The sequence below is a fragment of the Fusarium vanettenii genome, assembly GCF_000151355.1.
Source record: "Fusarium vanettenii 77-13-4 chromosome 4 genomic scaffold NECHAsca_3_chr4_2_0, whole genome shotgun sequence".
In the NCBI taxonomy this organism is placed as follows: domain Eukaryota; kingdom Fungi; phylum Ascomycota; class Sordariomycetes; order Hypocreales; family Nectriaceae; genus Fusarium; species Fusarium vanettenii.
The window spans coordinates 2439210-2458661 of NW_003315879.1; the positions used below are offsets into that span (position 1 = coordinate 2439210).

A 19452-nucleotide genomic window follows, 5' to 3' on the forward strand; every position below is an offset into this window, starting at 1 on the left:
CGTCTGTTAGGGCACGCGCTAACAACTCCACGTCGATGATCCCAAGCGGGAGGCCCCAGGAGCCAACACGGCCTGCGCCCTACGCGACCGAGACATTGGAGGAGCGGCATCGCAATGGATCAGTTATTCTGTCATAGGGATGCCCAAATCCCATGATCACCGCCGAGCCGCGCACCTCAAACCACTGACAGCTGCGTTTGAGGCCAAGCCGGTACCTCATCATGGCGCGCATCAATCACCGCCAGCTTGCGTGACATCATCCCCTCCGGTCATGGCCGAGACCGACAAAAGTAGTCAACCTCGTGCCCGCTTGAGCCCCAAAGTCGGAACCGGGGCACCAGCCAGTTGGGAACAGCAGAAGCCCGGACACGGCGGTTTGAGTCATCCGTGGCGGCGGCTCAGCAGCTTTTGTCTCTGCCACGACCGCTGACATTGACGCTGAGGTTCTGCGTTGTCGGTACCCGTCGGTGCTGCTGTTGTCATTTTTGTCTCTCTGTGCTCCGTGCGTCCAGACAATCAAGGGTTCCAGGGTTCCAGGGTGTCTGTCAGAGGCGCCAGGGTGCAAGGGCTGAGAGCCAGCCAGGGGATCGCCACCAAGGAACGCCCTTGTGCACAAGGCCCAAATGGCACATCGTGGCCTCGTACAGATGGGACCAGGGAAGCTGTCAGTGAAGCACGATCCCACACATTGACTAAACTGGACGGCAATCTGGGCGGGTGTTCCCTGTTCGACCGGTTTCTTTGGCCTTGGTCTCTGGACGGACCTTGACAGCCCCAGCCAGCCGTCCGTGTGTGATGTGATGGATTCTGCTGGGCTCTCTGATGCATCATAGCAGGCCTCACGGCACTTGGGCCAGTATCAACCCCACGAATGCCTCGGCTCTTAATTGTCGCAGCCCAAGTCAATGGGACCAGGCGGCGCCACAGCAGTGACACCAACGTCCAGCGCCCCTCAGACGGTCGCATCAGGTGCAGATGCAGGCGGCGCGCAGGACGAAAGAAGACCGTGAGACTCCCACGCTGGGCCATCCACTCGCGTCCCCCAAGCTTGGATCGATGGCTTGCTGGTCCTGGCCCTGGGCCCTGGTTGGTCAGAGGCGTCGCCTGCTTGCTCGCCATGCTTGCTGCCAGAGGCGATGACTGGCATTGGCGCTCGCCCTAGTCCGGGTCCGGCCCCATGGTGGAGGGGCCCTAAAAACCTGTGCGTCACCATCCCAGATCGAATCGTCGACTTTTCTGGCGCGACGGCGGGCGACACGAAGGCTATGGCCTGTGGAAGGTGGACTTTTGGGCTCGCTGGCACCCACTCCGCGCCGCCGCTGGCGACCAAAAGACCCTGTGCCTCGCTCGCGGGGTTGCTGTGCTCTGTTTCTCCCCATCCTCGTGTGTCGATTTGTCTGTCGTCGGTCGTCAGTCTGCATATCCACTTGCTTGCTCTGTACTGTAAATGGTGTTGCTGCGGTGGAGGCGTCTGCCAACGGAGACCATGCCAACGGCGGTTCTCCCCTAAAAGCAAACCGAAGCAATAAGGGGCACCAGGACAGGAAGACGAGTTTGTCATATCATATGGCCTTGCCCTCCAGTTTCATTCGACCTGAATTGTTGTACACCTCGTTCTCATCATTCACCCCCTGCCACGCATCAGAGCCATCATGACGATCATGTCGTCCTGCTAGGAACAAGACATGGCCTGTTGCGAGTCTCACGACATCGACCCCTTACTCCGAGATCTTGTTCAACCGCACCTAACAACGTCTGTCTTGCCATCGTCAGCAGAGACCTCAGACTTAGACATACAGCACACGTACATGGTTGTGGCCTGGACTGCGTTTCCATCCATTGCAGTCAGTGTAGCGCGGGGCATCGCGACGCATCCACGCATCGTGTCCTCTGTCGCTCTGCTTGACTGCCTCCGGTTGCCTTGTCCGCCTCAAATCACGAGGCGACAGACAGCTCTACAGCCTTAAAGTCAGAGTGGCGGAGCGGGATCCCCCAGGTTAGGGTCACCGCCGGAACGCCTCTTTTACACATTCAACTCCCGTCAACAGCTTCTTCACTGTTCTCACCAACTCTAATCTCTCACCATCTTAAGGCGACAGCCGCGACTACTGCCGAAACAACGTCACATCGCATACAAAGACAGGCTACTCGAGGTCCAGAACCGCAGACACAAAGGGCGGAACCAGACAAAGACGCAGATTCGAATGCAGTTCTAGAGCGTGACCCGGCCTCAGAAGCAAGTAAACGTTGGTGCAGCAGCGAGCGCAGGCCGTGAGCCCGGCTCTATTTCACCACATCAGCTCGGGTTACTTTATTAGCCTTGCTCTTACATATCATCGCTCTTCCCCTACTGTCCCTCTCCTTCTTACTCATCCTTTACATCTACCTTCCTGGTTGACAAGTCGACTCATCACTTCTCCCACCTCATATACACCTCAATCCTCCCCCATACCACCAACTCTCCCCCTCCTCTCCCCACCAAAAACGCGCGACATAGGTGGCTTGAATGTGCCTTGCAGGTCACCTGCAGAACCCTTGTCTCCAATCACCATGTCGACTCCCTCTCTGTCCGATGGACAGCTCACACCGACCGATACTGATCCCGACCTCTGTTTCTCTTCCTCCGAGGATGACCAACTATGGCCAACTGCTCAGGACGTGGCTGAAATGGCCATCATGATTCACGGCAGTGCTGTACCTCTATCGTGGTCTCGAGAAACTCTCAAGAGGCTTCCCCAAGGGACTCGGCCTTTGAGGCTTGTTGGCGAGGGTGCCGCCAATGTTGTCTTTGAGCTGGACATCCCCGAAGGATTACCTTGGGCCCACGAATTCAAAGGTACAACCGCATCTCCGCTCAGTCGGTTTAGACTAACTCGTGTTTAGGCTGGCTCCTTCGTGTCGCCAAGGCTCCGACTAATGGTCAGCCTGCCAGATTCAACTACCTCAAGCAGCAAGAGTTTTACGCAAAACAAATCACACCCTTTCTCAAGACTCACGCCATTCAACAACAGCTTGTTGTTCTCCGCAACTCCAACATTATTCCCAAGCTCAACGCCTTTCTTCTTTCAATAGACCATGAGCGCAAAGAGAAGTTCAGGGGGTCCTTCCTCTCCGAGTCTAACTGGGGTCTTTTGGTTGAAGATATGAGAGTGGCCGGTAAGTTGTCGACTCATGGGCACCTGTGGCTCATTCTGACCCGCATACAGATCCCAAGAATAGCATTCTTGTCGAGTTCAAGCCCAAGTGGCTCAACCAATCACCAAGCGCCCCTCGAAATGCTATACGATGTCGGCAATGTGCCATGGAACTCTTCAACTTTCTCCGAGACCCAAACCCTTCAAGACACATCCCAGAGCGAAAGCCTTGCCCTCTCACACTCGCAAACCCGGAGGCCCCTGAGGCCACCAGCTCACCCTTTCGATTCGCCCCGAAGCTGGCTTCCAAGGCTGACAACCCAATCGTACGGGAACTCCTGGTCAAGACTGCTGACCACCAAGTGCTTCGCGACCTGAGGTGGCTTCAGAATTTTGCCGACTCGGACGGACCTTTGAATGCGAAAAAGGACGACCCTATGTTCAGTCTGGCCATGACAGTCCGAGACTGCACTTGCTTTGTGCAGATGAATCTTGGTCCTAATGTCCCCCCTGAGCAGAGACTTCGAGTCCGGCTTGGCGACTTTGATCTCAAGGATACCGACATGAAGTTCAGACGGTGGACTTCAGCCGAGCATGATCTCATCGACTCGGCCTGCTACACAGCCGACTGGATCTTGTGTAACGACAGATACTACCATCCACCCACCAGGTGCCTCCTGGAGTGGACCCACCGGGATCTCGACTCTGTCAACATCATCGGCATCAAGGCCAAGGATGCCCGCACCCATACCAGCAAGGGGATGCACTTTCCCATCGAGAAACTGGCCTCGCGTGCCGATCTTTACTGGATGACGTCCAACCCGACCAAGCTCAAGACGCTGCTGGAGCCGTACAGGAAGGACAAGCCCAAGGGGGCAGTGTGTCCATTCCGAAAGGAGCCTCCGTGAGTTTTACACGTCATAATTTGTGAGCAGGACCCCTGCTAACAATCTGCAGGAATCTCCGAAAGTGGTTGTCGAGAAACCCCTAGGTGGCCACCACGTGAGACGTCAGGCGAGGGCCGAGGCGAGGCAAGGCACCAGGCGAGGCCTTTTTTCCTTTCTATTTTTACCTTTTGTTTTGGGTTGCATCATAGCGACGGCGGTTTTTAGATGGCGTGGGTAACGGTTCGGAGGCATCATTGGAAAGCATCATCACGGGGCGGCATCGGCATCGGCATCGGCATTACTGGGAGGCAGCATTATCAAAGAGGCGGGCGTTGGGGTTCACGGTAACATTTTACCCGGGTTGATATGTGACCTGCGGCTGGGTGGGTGGTTGGTTGGTCGGCTGGCTGCATCCAATACCAGAGCGTACCTTGTAGGTTCAATGCTCAATACAATATCTATCGTTTATTCATCATGACTATCTGTCTTGTGTCATCAACTTAAACGCCAGCAAAACTCCCTGTCTGTTGTATCTAACCCATGTCGTGTCGCTAAATATCAGCTATCGTAAAACTCAACAAGCTACCAATCGATAACCCTGCAACGAGGCACAAGCCCATGAAGCCGCCGGCAACCTCACGCTCACCCTCGTCCACCCACTCACCCGACGCCATCATAAAGCTCGAGCCAAGCCAGCCATTGGTCACACCAAACGCCAGCTGGACGATAAAGAGATAAAAGAAGTCGCTTGAGACAATGGCGCCACGGCCGCCAATGTTGCAGAGCAGGTAGAGGGGTAGTATGCCGAAGCGGAGAACGGAGAGGCTGAAGAGGGCAAATGGCCGGTGCTGCAGGGTGAAGGGCATCATGGTTGCGATGCGGCCGCTAAGGTCACCGAGGTTCCAAAAGAAGAAGCCAAGTGGGATAAAGGCATTGGGTTGGAAGAGAGGACTGGAGCCTTCTTTGACGGAATGGATCTTGGTTGTGAAGACGGGCATGAACATTGTCGCGATAAAGGTGAGGGCCACGCCAATCGCGAGCCAGTGAAGCTTCTGAAAGAGGCGCCAGAGAGTTGTGACCTTGCGCGAGGCACGCTCAGCTTCCTCGACACTGTGCATGGATTCGGCCATTTGCTCAATCATGCGGTTCTCAATGATGTGGTTGTGACGACGGACCAGAGGGATGAAGGATAGCAGAGCGGCTACCGAGACAGCTACAGCTGTGAGGAAGTAGACAAAGGCAGAAGCCTGTCCATCCTCAGCAGAGGGCCCTTCATTCTGCTCCTTCTCAGCGGGAGGAAAGGCGAGGACGGTGATGACCTGCGCAATTGGCGGAAGCACGCCAGCAACACCCTGTCCTGCCATGATGGCCTGCATGTACTCTGGCCGGCCAAAGCTAGCAGCAAAAGCAAAGGCACCATTCTGGATAAGACCGGCAGCTGTGGCGGCGCCTGCAACCATGACGAGGAGGAAGACGAGATACACTACTGGTGATGCGCCAAGACCAAGAACGGTGGATGCCGTTAGTAGAGAAAAGGTAATGACGTTGATGATGAGAGCCAGGTTGATCCGGAAAGGGTACGAAGCCGAGTATTGAATGCTCGTGAGGACAATCATGGCGCCCAGGTTCGTTATGGTAGACACGGTCAAAATCGCAGACTGGAAATTGGCCTGGATCCAAGCATCACCAGCAAATCGTGAGGAAAAGTAAGGCGCCGCAGCGAGAAACATGTTCCTATGACGCTTTAGCAACTGAGTTTATAAGCTGAGGGGAATAGTACTCACCATGCCCACAGCATGGCAACGCCCAGCAGGGCGAATATGCTGTATTCCATCCATGAGAAGGGCAGATCGTGTTGGCCTTCTAGCTGGGTAGAGCCTTCGAGCGCGGTTGCTTCCTCGGCGCCGTTGAGAGGTTCATACTCTGAGGCCGAGGACGGTTGACGACCCAACGCCCTTCGAACGCGATCCATGACGTATAGTGTTTTCCAACGCCGTTGCTCGTGGGTTCTGTTCGTCCGCGACGCAGGATTATAGAGTTCTCGAGATTATCGTGATCGGTAAAGCCAAGACGAGTTCGAGGGATAATATCTTCGGATCGAGGTTCTTATGTCATGAGAGGTTCTCGTCGCGTTCCGTTCCTCTTGCGCTTGGTGGGTCTAGTCCTGAAGCCAACTCCGGACGAAAGGTCGCCTGACAAGCAGCCTGGTGATGAGCGGCACGTCTCCGTAGCCCGCGATATTCGGAGATGGACCGTGATGAATGGAGGACGGATCGTGGGGGAGGATGATGTGATGGGCAGCAACTGCCGGGGGATGAGGACCCGGGGCGTACGGAGACAGTATCGAGATAAGATAGATCGGGTCCGGGGTCGGAAGGGTCCATGTGCCCGACCGAGTCAGCTGGAGGCGGCGCGGGACGAGCGCTAAAAATGGGCATTGGGGAACTACCAACAGGGGTTGTTTCTCTGCCCCAAGCACAACTATCCACGGATGATATCCCATGGATAAACACAGTCTCTTATTAAAATCATGAAAGAATATTTTCAACAAGGACTCGGTGCTACTCCCGAAACACAAGCTCCCGTAATGTGTCATGATAATCTACCATCCCGCCTCAGTCCTACTCGAAACCGTCTCTTCCACCGCGTTACACAACATTCCCCAACACTACCACATCCCGATAAACCCAAACCACATGTCCAAGATCACGAGAGTTATCCAGCGACATTCTCCCACCGCGAGGCCTTCAACGAGGCATTTTTCGTCTTCTTTGCTCAGTCAAGACTAGTAAAGCCCACTAAGGAAGAGAGTCGTCCATACGGGGAACTATCCGTGAGGCCCATTCTGCGACCTCCACGTGATGGATGAGCTATGCGATGCAAGTATGTCATGCAGACTTTGTAAAAACGAGAAAGAGTGAAGAGAAAGTTGAGTTCTGACTGTTAGAGACATGGTGTTGTGGAACTTGTTGCTACCCTGGCTGACACTATCGTCATGTGAGAGGACTTGACGAAACTGTCTGTTCTATAGGTGCTAACCACCATCAACTAGTCTAACGGGCCATTTAGGGAGACGATATTGAAGGGGCAAGCTGGTTATTTGTCCACTTCCGTGTCTCTACATAAGTAAGGGCTAAGTACAGGGTGAGCCGAGTTCTCATAAAGACTGAGTATAAAGATGAGCGAAATAAATGAAAGGGGAGGGTCATTTTTTAGTTAGTCGGCTATAGAAGAGAATATCTTCCAGGTTTGATCAGGTATTAAGCTGATACTACAAGGTGATCCTGATTATTAGTGTCAAGAGTGTGCGATCTTTAGAACAGTTTGTGGATATTGACTATAGCATAGAGGCAATCACTCTGATGAAGCGTTTTGGCAGAGAGACATCTTTTGAAATCACCGTAAGAAACGTCCTCACACAAACCCCCATGTTTACCTACCGACCTGGTCAAAAATGTACGAAGGGGGGCGGTTCAGGGTGCCTACCCACCCAGGTATGTAGGTAAGTAAGGGGGATCTCCCCACCTATAAATGTACATGCAAGATCAGCAGCGTAGATGAATCTTTCATCTTCCATCATCATTTCGTTCTCTTCTTTTCTCTAAGGTACCTACCTAGGGCCCTACGCCGTGCTTTGTGTCGCCAGCAGTCCGGTGTATATGTTCGCGTGGTTGGTGACATCTGTGATCGCCAGCTGATCTGTTGCCCCCGCGAACAGGGCGAGTAGGTAGTTTGTGCGTTTGAGGATCCAACAGTTCGCTTCACGCCGTGGATGACTGAGGTGGGCAGTCACCATTACCACGACTCCTGTGAGTTGACTCTTTGTTTCCTGTCCGCTTACCCCCAAGATACCCCGTACTGATTTCCGTCTAGATCGTGGATGCTTTGATCTTTACTTGCTTTCCTTTTCTCTTTCTCGCTTGCGAGATCAATTGGAGACCTTGACGCTAGCTATGGACTTTGTAGCCATCGCCGTGTCCCAAGGACTCACCTCCTCGGGTCTGGGGATTTATCTTCCATGTGGCTTGCTGGGAGATCATCACCATCCTCTTCCAGCCTAACGTCTAACTCATCTTTTCGCTGTGCTTCTCTATGCCGGTCTAGTTCGAAAGCACTCTTAACTAGGGCTATAGATACAGCGGGATTATCCTTAGAATGCCTGATAACAAGAACTTTTCTATACTAGCCTACGTCGTAGACCCCCCCTATTCCTGGGTACGGCAGAGATCCTTATATAATAAATTCTATCTAGAGACTGTTCAACTTATCTTTTTGCTATGCTTCTTTATGCCGGCCTAGTTCAACAGCACTCTCGATTAGGGTCCTTTTCCAGAGGGCGTTGTTCAACATGCGTTCTGCAAGACGATTGACAAACATCGTCCGGTGTCAGGGGTTTTTATGAATTGGGTGATTATCTAGGGGGAAGAACTGCAATTTTATCTTTGGTTTGTTCCCAAGGATATCGCTAAGGCTCATCGAGTTTCTCGCCCCTTCTGTTAGTCGTTACAAAGACCCTCTGAGGCAATCAACAAGATATAACACTCCATCTATCCGTTGCCATTCTCCCGTCGCTTCCATATGCCGAGCATTGGTTTATATAAAATCATAAGAGTAATGGCAATGACTGCCGTTAGCATGAACCATGGCGCTGGCGTCAAACAGGTATGATAAATGGGTTTCCAAAGAGATAATCCCTAACCCTACAAACCCATGATGTCCCCTGAAGCACATTTGAAAGACCAGGAAATCCTACAATGTACCTGGCCAATGTTTCCAACCAAGGTTGGCTCAACGTCGAGTACAAGTGTCTATCGTGATGTCAGCTCATGTTATCCTGCCGTGGGAGTAGTAAATACTCGATGTCCTAATTGTACTATTAAGCATACTTCAAGTTAGCCATCCACACCAAATCCTTACTAAAACATATACATAAGTTTAGCAAGTAACAATCTTAACATGCAAGAAGATTACCAAAAATGAACCGAAACTTTGATATAGTTTCTTGTAATGATTCGTCAAGTCTTGTTTTAATATCCGCTCCCGTCTCAATCTACCCGTAACCATCTAATAGCCCATTTCGCTGATCTCACAACTCCACATCTCTCCGGTTCTGGATGTTGACAACAAATCCCAGCTGCCCTGGCTGGTGGTGCAGTCCTCTCACCAAATCTGAAGCCCAATCATCTTCGTGGCTGTGGTTCACCATCAACATTGTTGGCGGCGTCTCACCCATACTGTCGTGAAGGGTGTCCATCTCCGTGACAGGCAATCCTCTACTCTTCAATGTTCCCCTCGAGCATCGAAACCAGCGCTCTGGTGTTGGATGTGCTCCCTTGATGTGGATACACCAACCCGTCTATTCTGACAGCGATCTGACCTCGCATCCTCCTTTTGAGAGCTGCCAATGCTCTGGCATAGTCAAGAGTCGATTGGCCCAGCACTCTCTTGTCAACACCCACGTGTCTAAATTTTGCTTGGGCGATTCCGCTCCAGGGGAATGTCTGAGCTGTAGAAGAGGAGTTGGTCACTTCGCCCATCGAGATCCTTAGTTGTTCGTTGAAGCGCCCAACCATCAACCATGATCTCACAGAGGCAGAGCGGGCCACAGATAGGACATCGATGGATCCCCGGCGGCCGATGTAGCTCGATGTTGCTCCTCGCCGAACCAAAAACTTGACGGCCTCAAGCCTACCACAGGCACTGGCTATCATGAGAGCAGAGCCGAGAGGACATCCCTCAAAGTTGATTTCTGCATCCAAAGACAAACAATTTTCCATTATGGTGATTAGGTCCTGCGAGGCTGCTCTGCAGAGAGGGCTCCATCCACGATCCGGCTCGAGATTGAGCCATCTTTTTAGTGATTCGCGAGGAAACCGACGCTGCAGTTGGTGAAAAGTCTTGTTGAGGAAGGGCAGCCTTCCGAAACTCTGGCGGGTTTCCGCGTACCATGCAAAAGGGCCCATATCTTCAAGTGAGAATTCCGAGTTGAGAATGAAGCTCTGGCCAACGCTTGTTCTTTGAAACAGATCCATGAGGGCGCCATCCTCGCGCCGGTGCACGAAAGAGGCAAGGCCATTAGCTTCCAGGGCCAAGACTGACATTAAGTACTCCCGAGGCATGTCTCTTGGAGAAAGATCTGAGGGGCGCTCTAGAATATCTGAGGCTTGAAGTCTTATGTATTCCGGCGAGTTGGTGAGGCAGATGTTGGTCAAGTTGGCGAGTTGAGCCCCCCAGAGAAAATACAGTCCGTGAATGGTGTTTGTGAGAATGGGAGCTGGCGATGCCACTGACTTGAAGAGGAACGCCGCCGTTTCTCTGTCGAGAGCTCCATCCAATGGACTTGCCCCATCTTCATCAATGGAATCGACGTTTGCCCCATACTGGACCAGAAGTTTGGCGATTGTTGTACTTTCATTTCTTACCGCGCAGTGCAACGCCGTCATCATCGTTGGTTTGTTCCGCATAAAAAATGAATAGAGAAGATTTACTATCTGGACGACGACCTTTTCAGACGGAACTTGGTTCATATGGCTAGAGGGTGTGTCAGTCAACTTGATAGACGCAATGGCATCTTTCTCACTCACCCAATCCTGCCTGAATTTTCCAACAGATGCTCCAGTATAAGCCGTACGCCCTCCTCGTTTCTTGCACCCACGGCATGCCAAAGTGGACAGGCGAATCCATGCATGCTATCCCCTTCTTCAAGGTGGCGAGAGAGGAGCGATGGGAGGATTAAAACAAGCTCACGTCTACTCGAGGCGTAGTTCAACGCGCCACTATAGAAGTGGTTCTCTTGGATAAAGGGGACCAGTGTGCTCGCATTGCGCTCGATGAAAAGTTGGGCTATACCTTCTTGACCTTTGATCAAGGCATACGACAAGGGAGAGCAAAAACCAGTGCCAAGGATGCCCTCGTCGAGCGGGCAGCCATCGTCCAGACAGGTCCTGCATGCGGCGAGATCGCCGGCTTCAATAGCTTCCTTCATTCTCTTGCGCCGAGTCCTTGCACGGATTATCTTGGCCTGTTGTTCTGAGTGGTTGAGATCCTGGAATGCTCCATCAAGGAATTGGACGATTTTGTGGTGGCCTTGAAATTCGGCGCACATTCTGGGGCTCAACCCGTTGACATTAATTGAGTTTGAAGCATCAAGCCTTACCAAGGCTTTTGTGGCCTCAAGATGACCTGCATGGGCCGCGAAGTGAAGCGGAGTGTAGTTGGCGGTGCTGGCCATGACGTTGACCCCTGAGCCCTTCAATACGAGATAGTCGATGATGTCCGCACTGCCACTTATTGCAGCAAAGTGCAAAGGGGTATGGCCAGTAGACTCGACTGTTTCAAGCCCGATAAGCCCTTCTTCGATGAAGAACTTGGTGCATTCCAGGTGGCCAAGATAGCAAGCATAATGGAGATTGGTTCCTTCCCAGTAAACTCCATTCACTTTCCAGTGATACGACTTCGTCCAATCGATCTTGCCATTACCTGCCCGTGAATAGTCGAGTATGGCTTCAAGAAGTGCCATATTAACTCGCATCGTCGCAAAGTAAATTGCATCATAGACGCTGCCGAGCGAAGGGTCAGCACCCATCTGAAGCAGAGAGGTTGCACAGTAAGACGAATCGGCCCACACATGATATGCAATCGGCGGCACTCGTAACCCGGGGTCCAACGATGGGTTCATCGCATTGATGTCTGCCCCCTTTGCGACAAGTTCCCTGATTAGCCAGCCAAGGCCTGGCTCGTCCGATGAGGAGGCGACTCGATGCAGCAAACTCAACATTTGTGGACCAGGGGGAAACTCCCTCAATCTCTCTGAGTTAGAATGATTTAAAAGAGACTGAAGGAAAGCCTTGCCGCTGCCTGTTTTGCACAACCCCACAACCAACGGCGGTGTACATGCATGCTCAATGGCTGTAGTTCCGTCTACTCGCCGATGGACATCTAGTCCGTGTCTGAGCAAGAGCTGAGCATGGGCGAGTTGAGCATGGGCGAGTTGAGCATGGTCAAGTTGAGCATGGGCAAGCTGGCCACCTTCAACAGCTTGCTTGAAAAAGCGGACAACGATCTCCTCTTCTGGATCCCAGAAACGTGAAGCGAGTATTGCCTTGTCAAGCGTGTCATCCGACACAATTACCGCAATGTTGTTGAGCCAGTAATTGGCCGGAGTCAAAGCTGATAGCAAAGGATAGAGGCCGCATTGTCCAACTGCATCCTCGAATGCCTCCATGGCTCCACAGGACAAGAGGTCTGCCCATATTCTATCCAACACTCGCCAACCTCCCTTACAAAACATGTCCTTTTTTTCGCCCCAATCCCCAACTTGCAGTTGAAGTCTACATGCGAACTCCCACGGTGTGGTCCCTTGGTGGCTCGATTTGAAAGTGTCGGAGGAGGCGAGGACTTGGATGATGTCCTTCAAGTTTTCTGGGCATTTCCCGGCCCGGAGGATTGCCTCAAAATATGTCTCAATAGGTAATTTGCCTTCAAATCTGGCGGCGCATGCGCTTGGATAGCTTTTCTTCAACGTCTCTGCCCACTCAATGGAAGTCTCTGGCCCAAGCTCATGCAATGGTGTTGCTTGCCCGGGTATCAAAGCATCCAGCTCAAGCCCCAATTCTTTCAGCTTTTCGAACACTTTACTTGAAGCAAATTTGAACACCGTTGGGAATAGAGGATTGTGCTGAAGCCAAAAGTCTGGTACTTGGTTACAGTAATCAATGAACATGAGGGCCCTCCACTCGCAATTCTCGCGGTCTTCGTTGGTGGCACGCTTCTGGCGCGATAGGGCTATCATCAAAGGTGTTTGCCCAGCTTTGTTGCGCGTCAACAATGCCTTCCAAGTGTCATCTTTGCTCAAGTTGAAAAGCACGTCCAGGAACGATGCTGTCCACATCTTTTGGGCGCTGTAGTGCCAGAGGTTGTTTCCATCTCCATCCTCGGCGAGAAGAGAAACATTGAACTTGGCAAGAAGTCTGAGAGTTCTCCCATCTCCATGACGACAACAGTGATGGACCGCGACCCGCCCATGGTCATCTTTGCTGCATGGGTCACCCCCCAATGCCAGGAGTTGATCGGCACAGGCTGGGGAATTCTCCCTAACAGCAAAGTATAGGAGGGTTCCGTGGAAGTTGCCGTAGGAGTAAGAATTGTGGACATCAACACGTCCATCGTCCAGGTACGACCGCAGGGCATTGAAATCATCCTTTCGAATGGCAACCATGGTTTTTTCGACTAAGGCCTCATACGAGAGAGAGATGCGGCTGTCTGTAAGAGTTGGGTCGCTCGTAAAAGCTAAATCCAACTTGGAACAGGTAGACCACAAGGCCCTCCCGAGCCGAAAACCCCAATCAGTGCTGTACGCAGGAGACTCTTTGAGATATCGGATCAGGTTCAAGAGAGGAGCTTCCAGCTCACGAGGGTGACTAGTCCGAGCCCACGCCTTCAAATAAGCCTCGAAGTCATCTATCTCGGAGTATGTCGGGTTGATGCATTGGTCTAGCAGCTGGATGGTTGGACCAAAATCCTTAACGAGACTGCCAATGATTGACGTGGTGAGAAATAGTGGCCGGCTCATGTAAAGCTCGGAAAGCTTCACAAAGGATGCTCCGGCTTCAATGAGGCAGCTGATTGTGCGGTTTCGACGAGAGGAGCAAGGCAAAAAGTACCTGAGAAAAGGCCATTGGCAGTCGGGGAAATCAATTGTCTCATCCTTCAAGGCGAACAATGAAAACTCGGCAAGGAGAAGTGGCGTGCCCATATCGCACACTTCATTGACATTGGCGCCCTCTCCAATAAGGAATGAGCAGATCTCTGGCAGATTCAAAGCAGCTGCAACGTGCAAGGGCCGCAGCTTCTGATCAGTGGAGACGTTTCGAACGCGAAGCGAGTATTTCGACGGATTTTGTTGGTAATTCGCATCACTGTAGTAGAGGAAATTGAAAGTTCCTCTTAGAAATAAGTCAACCCAGCCACGAAAGTTCTGGGCAACTGAGGGATGGAACAGAGATTTTGCCGCACTTAACAGTGAGGAATCACCGAGTCCCTCTCTTGCAAGATCTGGCCAGTAGATTGCTGCGGATTCGTAGAACGGGTAGGATTGGAACTGCTCGTCTCTGAACTGCTCCCATTCAATAGAACATGGGGGGATGTAGTTGAAATTATCCAACTGTAGAAATTTGAGACATTGTGTGGCCAGCACTTGGCTGTCCTCCCGTCTGGTTAGTCTGTATGCCTCCAAACCAGGGGTTTTCGACAGGAGATCATCTTGGAGGAATTCTAGCACTGAAAAGTGTGCAAACTCTAAGGATTCTCCGTCAGGAGACTTTCGTATCAAGCTGCTACAGCCTAGGACGATATCTCTCTCCGATACGGTGTTGGTTTCGTCGACGCGCGCCTGTGGGGTTGAGACTGCCTGGCACAGTTCTTTGATGGATAACGTTACCGGGAAGAAGGCAATGAACTGAAGAGACATCTGCACCATTCGTTGAACACGAGGTGGCCGCCTGTTCAGCCGCTCGAGAAGGCGGCGGTAGCTATCAGGCAATGTCGGTGGCAGTTCCTTGAGTGCGTTGAGGCGATCAGCATCCGTGGCAAACTCGCAGAGGTAGTCGAGTTGGCAAACAACCCATCGGAACCTTGATTCAGTCGTCAGAAGGTCAAGATCAACCAAGACGCAATAGCAAAGATGACTCACATTCCGTTGGCTCGCGTGATAAGTTCCTCAGCAATATCGTCCTTGATCTTCAAGTTGTTGACCTTGAGCCGGCTATTCTGGATCCTATGCTCCATCTCGGCTCGAACGAATAGCTCAATATCTTCTGTGTGAGCTTCAATGGAAATCTCTTCAAAGTCTTCGTGAAGCCACGTGCGGATGTTGAGTTCGTCACGACTAAACAAGGCGAGACTGGTGCTGGTGGTGCTCACGGCCAACTCTGAAATGCTCTCGAGCACAGAGTCGGTGTTTTCGCCGCACTCGTCGAGTCCATCAATTATCACAGTGACCTGCTTGAACAGTTGAGACATCTTTGCGATGATTGCTCTGAGTTCATCCACATCTGCCACCCTGTCCAGCGCTCGGGCTGGATGGAGTTCTTGGTAGTAATCCTGAAGCAGGTCGAAGGCGTCATCATTTTGCCGGGCGATCTGCGATGCAAGGGCACCGATGATGTTCAAAGGCAAAAGAGTAGCTGGGTTCTTGTAGTCGCAGAAAAAGAAGGCAACGGCAGTGTCAGGTGACCCGATGGAAAGAGCTTCTTGGACAACGGCACCAGCAAGAACGGTCTTACCGCCCCCTGGGATGCCATTCAGCCACAGTCTTGAGCCAGGTGTATCCAGCCACGCCCTGAAGGCATGTGATGTGGTCAACCAACTGCCTGTGGTGGGATGTCGTAGTTTGATGCTTTGGGACAGGTTGGACTTTGGGTTGGCGTCTGGTTTCATAAAGAAGTCAAGGATGAGCCTCTTCCTGACATCCACCTCGTCTCTCTGAAGAATGTGAATAACATCGTCTAACTTTTTGTCGAGCTTTAGGTCAAGATCCGCTTGGTTCGTGAGGAAGATCTGTAGTTTACGCATCGTGTCGGCCGTGGTGGCCAGAGTCAACGTCTCTTTGCAGCGAGAGATGTCGGACAACAAGTCCTTGGTCTCGGAAGCTGAAAAGGGCCACTTCAGTCTTCGAGTTATTCCTTCCCACTTGGTCTTGTTATCAAAGTCATCTGCAGCTTTCTTGACCCTGTTGCGTAATGTTTCGAGAGTCTGTTTGCAGTGGGTGAGATGCTGCATCCTCAGAGTCGGCTCAAAGGAAGCCTCAGCCTCCAACTCGCTCGCAAGGGCGTGAAGACCCCGAAGAACTGCGGAGAGCCCATTGATTTCGGTAGAAAGGGCTTCGACTTCCTTTTTGGCGTTCACTGCCCCGCGGGCGTATTTGAAGACATATCGGAATACCGTGTCGGCAAGGCTCATGAGACCAGCGATGCTAGCTGCCGTGGAAAGTGGATCGCCCATGGCGGCTCAAGGTAGGAATACTCTCTAGTCTTACCCGCCTTTCTTGCTTCATTCCTTTTTCAAGTATCAAGGTATAAAGTATGGAACTGGCTGGGTCGACTGAGGGTGATGTAACAAGGTCTCTGCCACGGATCGGGCCAACAAGTAAGCATCTTATGTAGGAAATAATGCTGGCTAACGGTGCCCAAGATCTCAGTTAACCTTGGCTATGGGGCGCAGGTCTCCCCTTGTAACTAGCTAAAAGTACAAGAATATGCAGGCTGGTGAGGCAGATTCCTCGTTGGTTGAGCCTACCAGGGTACCAAATCAGGCTGGCGGCAAACACCAGATGCGCATGATGCTCGCTGAATAGCTGTGCAAGAACGAAAAGCAACAATTTGGATCAGGATATACTGTTTACGCTTCAATCTAAATTGAAAGACATAGAAATTTGGTTTTCGTAATAGATCGCGTCTCGTCTAGCGCCCAATCTCCATGGTGCTCGTTACTTGGGGTATGCTTGGCATGGGAGGCACTGCTCACAGCCTGCCTACAGAATAAGGCGTACCGACTAGAGCACCGCCATTCACCATCATAAGGCGTCCGGGAATGCCTTATGCTTCCGTAGTCGGTGACGCCTCTTTCTTCTCGTTTAACGGCTTCTGTCCCCAGACCGTTGCCCTGCTCACGTTAGTAAAAGTAGCTACATTATGAAACTGCCCACTTACACTTCAGCATAAGAATGAATCGACTTGTCCCGGAGAGCCTTGCGCGTTTTGGCCAGGAAGACCTGCACCTCGGAAACCTCCCACCCCATGACCTGCGTCAGCAGGAATAACACGTAGCCCTCGAGGCTGTTCTCGGTGATGAGTAGGTTGCAGTGCCCAATCTCCTTCCACTTCTTGTCGGCCGCCCAGCCACCTGTCGGGAGCTTGAAACGGTGCTCGTTGACGGCCGTGAACCCTGTATCCTTGAGCCATTGCAGGCTCTGTCCGTCCTCGATGATCTTGAAGCTGCGGCCCATCCTCTCGCCCGCCTTTTGGAAGAGGTCCCCCCAGCCATTTAGTGGAGAGTCTTCGGGGATACTGTTGTCATCGGAGCGCACGTCGATCGAGTAGTCCAAGTGTTCGAACCAGCCGCCGGGCTTGAGGCAACGGTATATTTCCTTGTATAGAGCAGGCCAGTCCTTGATCGCGCCCATTAGGACTCGGATGTGGACGTAGTCAAAATGGTTATCGGGATACGGCCAAGGGAGTTGAGCGTCGTCGAGTTCGAACTTGCAGTTGGGAGGGACCTGTAATTGTTAGAGGCTGGAACGAAATAGATACAGGTCGACAAACCCATGGTGGTTGAATTGGCGAGAGGTCAGTTCCAATCACTTCGGCAGAGGGAAACTGGTCAGCAAAGTCGCTACAGCTGTCAGCATCGTCCAGGCATCATCAAAGGCCCATACATTGCCCAAATGCCAGTCCCTGTTCCGATATCAATGACTCTCTGCGGGTTATCTCCAATTGGCGCTAGAAATAGCTTGTTGTCCAAGGCCAAGTAGAGCATATGATGGCTGTAAAAGTCAGACAGTGAAATGGAACCCGTAACTGAGCTACAAACCTGAGCTCGAGCCCTTCATTCTGTCTGTCATCATTGGGCCCCCTTCAAAAGATTAGCAATGGTTAGTCACATGGAAGCTGTTGTCGCACCAATATTCTGTTCCTGTGTTAAAGTTCTGATAGGTTCTGCCGTGAAGCTTGCGGTATTCGAGGATGCTCTCGCTTATCGAAGTGGTGGAGCTTGCGCTGAAGATCGTCAACTCTATATCTTGAACTCAGAGGTCATGCTCACGTCTCGCTGCCAACAGAAGAGTCATTCTCGTCGGGCTCGATCCACTCAGGATCCTGTTTCTGGTCAGATTCACGTCTACATCCTCTTCGACACATCTCTCGACACGTACAACGTTGAGCTGCTGAGGGCTGGGGGTGCGCTCTGCTTGTGCCATGGTCACAGTTGCAAAGATCTGCGTGTCGAACCCCTCAATAGAGAACCGTCAGGCTGGGAAGACGCCTTTATTATGTGCAGCCGAGGTGGAGCTGGTGGACAGACCTCAGGCGTTGTATGGCCAGGGTCGTCCCATGTGCTTGGCCCAACACCTGCCAAAGACGGAGGTGGACAAGGCTCTTGACGGCTGGGTGGCTTGGCACAAAGAGCTTTATCGGGGAGTCCAGCCTCCAGGCTCTCTAACTGAATTCTGGAACGGTGCTAGCTCTATCAATGATGAAATCATGACAGTCTAGCTCGACTGAGGGTGAGAGTTCATTCCTCTAAGACTTGGCGCGCTCACGAGCATCAACCGTGTCGATTTGAACTCCAGAACCATCATACCATAGCTATATCTCGTGATCGACAGCCGGACCTGTCAAAGGCGTGGCACTCCAGCGCCGTTGAACCCAAATGCGGGAATTCCCGCAAGCGGTGCGGCGCCAACGTTGACGATGGCCTCTTGGTCCAGTCATAATGCCCCAAGACTGACGGAGAGGATCCCGTTAACAGTGATAGCGCAAGACGGGAATAAGCACGATGGTTCCCCGGGCCGGGGGTGGTGATGGTAGTGGAGACGCTTGAGATTGGATTGCGGCACGAACAAGAGGGGAACCACGTCAGCTCAGTTGTGGATGATTGCCCTTTCAGTTGTGTGACGGCTGTGTGATTTCTGTCGAGTTGCTTGAAGGCTGGGTCTGAATACCGCCTTGACCTTCTGGATGTCGCTGACAATGGGCCGGGGGTTGATTTTGGCAAGACGCGAGTACCAGGGTATCACTACACAAACAAGCTACATATAATAGATTGAGCACGAGCATTGCAATCTCTCCAGCTGCTACAGTTTCCAATCCAAACAAAGCAATCGTCCACTCGGTCAAAAAAGCTCCATGGAAACCAGGGGATCAACCTCAAGCGGTTGAAGGACGTGATTGTCTTTTCTTCCAAGGGCAAATCGCCGCTTGCTGATCTTCTCTCTGGCGGTGATTATGACGGTGACAAGGCTTGGGTTTGCTGGGATCATCTCCTAGTTGCAGGCAAGGTTGCTCTTCAACAACTTCATGTTTCAACAATGAAAGGAAGAAGAATCTTGTCAATGAAGCATTTGAAATAGTGACAATCTCCTTGGCTAGATTGCAGTTTATGTAGACGAGTGCATGTCGCTACAGGATCAAATCATGACAGGACTTCAAGTGCTGACAATTGCAACTAGTCCCCTCGGAGGGGGTCAAAATTGCAGTGAAACGGTCGCACGTTGCATCATACGATTTCAACATCTGCGCGGGTCCATCTATCATCATCTGGCCTATTTATTGGATAGCACGAACATCCACTGATCTATGACTGGCTGCTCCGCAAGTATCGGACATTTTTCTCCTTGCCTGTGGACCATCCCTGAAGCTATTCCCGCCAAGACATCC

At 51.9% G+C, this 19452-nt stretch overlaps 3 protein-coding genes across 3 annotated transcripts; 1 reads left to right on the forward strand and 2 right to left on the reverse strand.

Annotated features, from left to right (window-relative positions):
• Positions 1-2550: 2550 nt before the first annotated feature.
• NECHADRAFT_68556 (uncharacterized protein) lies at positions 2551-4759 on the forward strand (the record flags this gene model as incomplete). Its single annotated transcript, XM_003051766.1, has 5 exons — positions 2551-2836; positions 2884-3156; positions 3207-4038; positions 4070-4103; positions 4604-4759. The coding sequence occupies 5 exons, from the start codon at positions 2551-2553 to the stop codon at positions 4757-4759; spliced, it is 1581 nt and encodes a 526-aa protein (XP_003051812.1).
• A 4535-nt stretch (positions 4760-9294) lies between these two features.
• NECHADRAFT_37523 (uncharacterized protein) lies at positions 9295-16021 on the reverse strand (the record flags this gene model as incomplete). Its single annotated transcript, XM_003052220.1, has 5 exons — positions 9295-10192; positions 10325-10552; positions 10606-11921; positions 12225-14652; positions 14712-16021. The coding sequence occupies 5 exons, from the start codon at positions 16019-16021 to the stop codon at positions 9295-9297; spliced, it is 6180 nt and encodes a 2059-aa protein (XP_003052266.1).
• Positions 16022-16379: 358 nt separating this feature from the next.
• NECHADRAFT_60311 (uncharacterized protein) lies at positions 16380-18010 on the reverse strand. The gene is made up of 8 exons (XM_003052221.1): positions 17949-18010; positions 17840-17892; positions 17698-17793; positions 17609-17650; positions 17454-17561; positions 17341-17410; positions 16729-17294; positions 16380-16681 (listed from the first exon to the last, which is right to left on the reverse strand). Exons 1-8 carry the CDS (start codon positions 17991-17993, stop codon positions 16615-16617), a joined length of 1047 nt encoding a protein of 348 aa, XP_003052267.1. The 5' UTR covers positions 17994-18010; the 3' UTR covers positions 16380-16614.
• Positions 18011-19452: the final 1442 nt, after the last annotated feature.

Excerpts from the sequence above, each read along its gene's own strand:
- NECHADRAFT_60311 (XM_003052221.1), bottom strand. The coding sequence starts at position 17,993 with ATGGCACAAGCAGAGCGCACCCCCAGCCCTCAGCAGCTCAACGTT. Across the intron at positions 17,651-17,697 it reads AACACAGGAACAGAATATTG|GGGGCCCAATGATGACAGAC; the intron begins GTGCGACAACAG and ends AATCTTTTGAAG. Across the intron at positions 16,682-16,728 it reads ATTCATTCTTATGCTGAAGT|GGCAACGGTCTGGGGACAGA; the intron begins GTAAGTGGGCAG and ends TAACGTGAGCAG.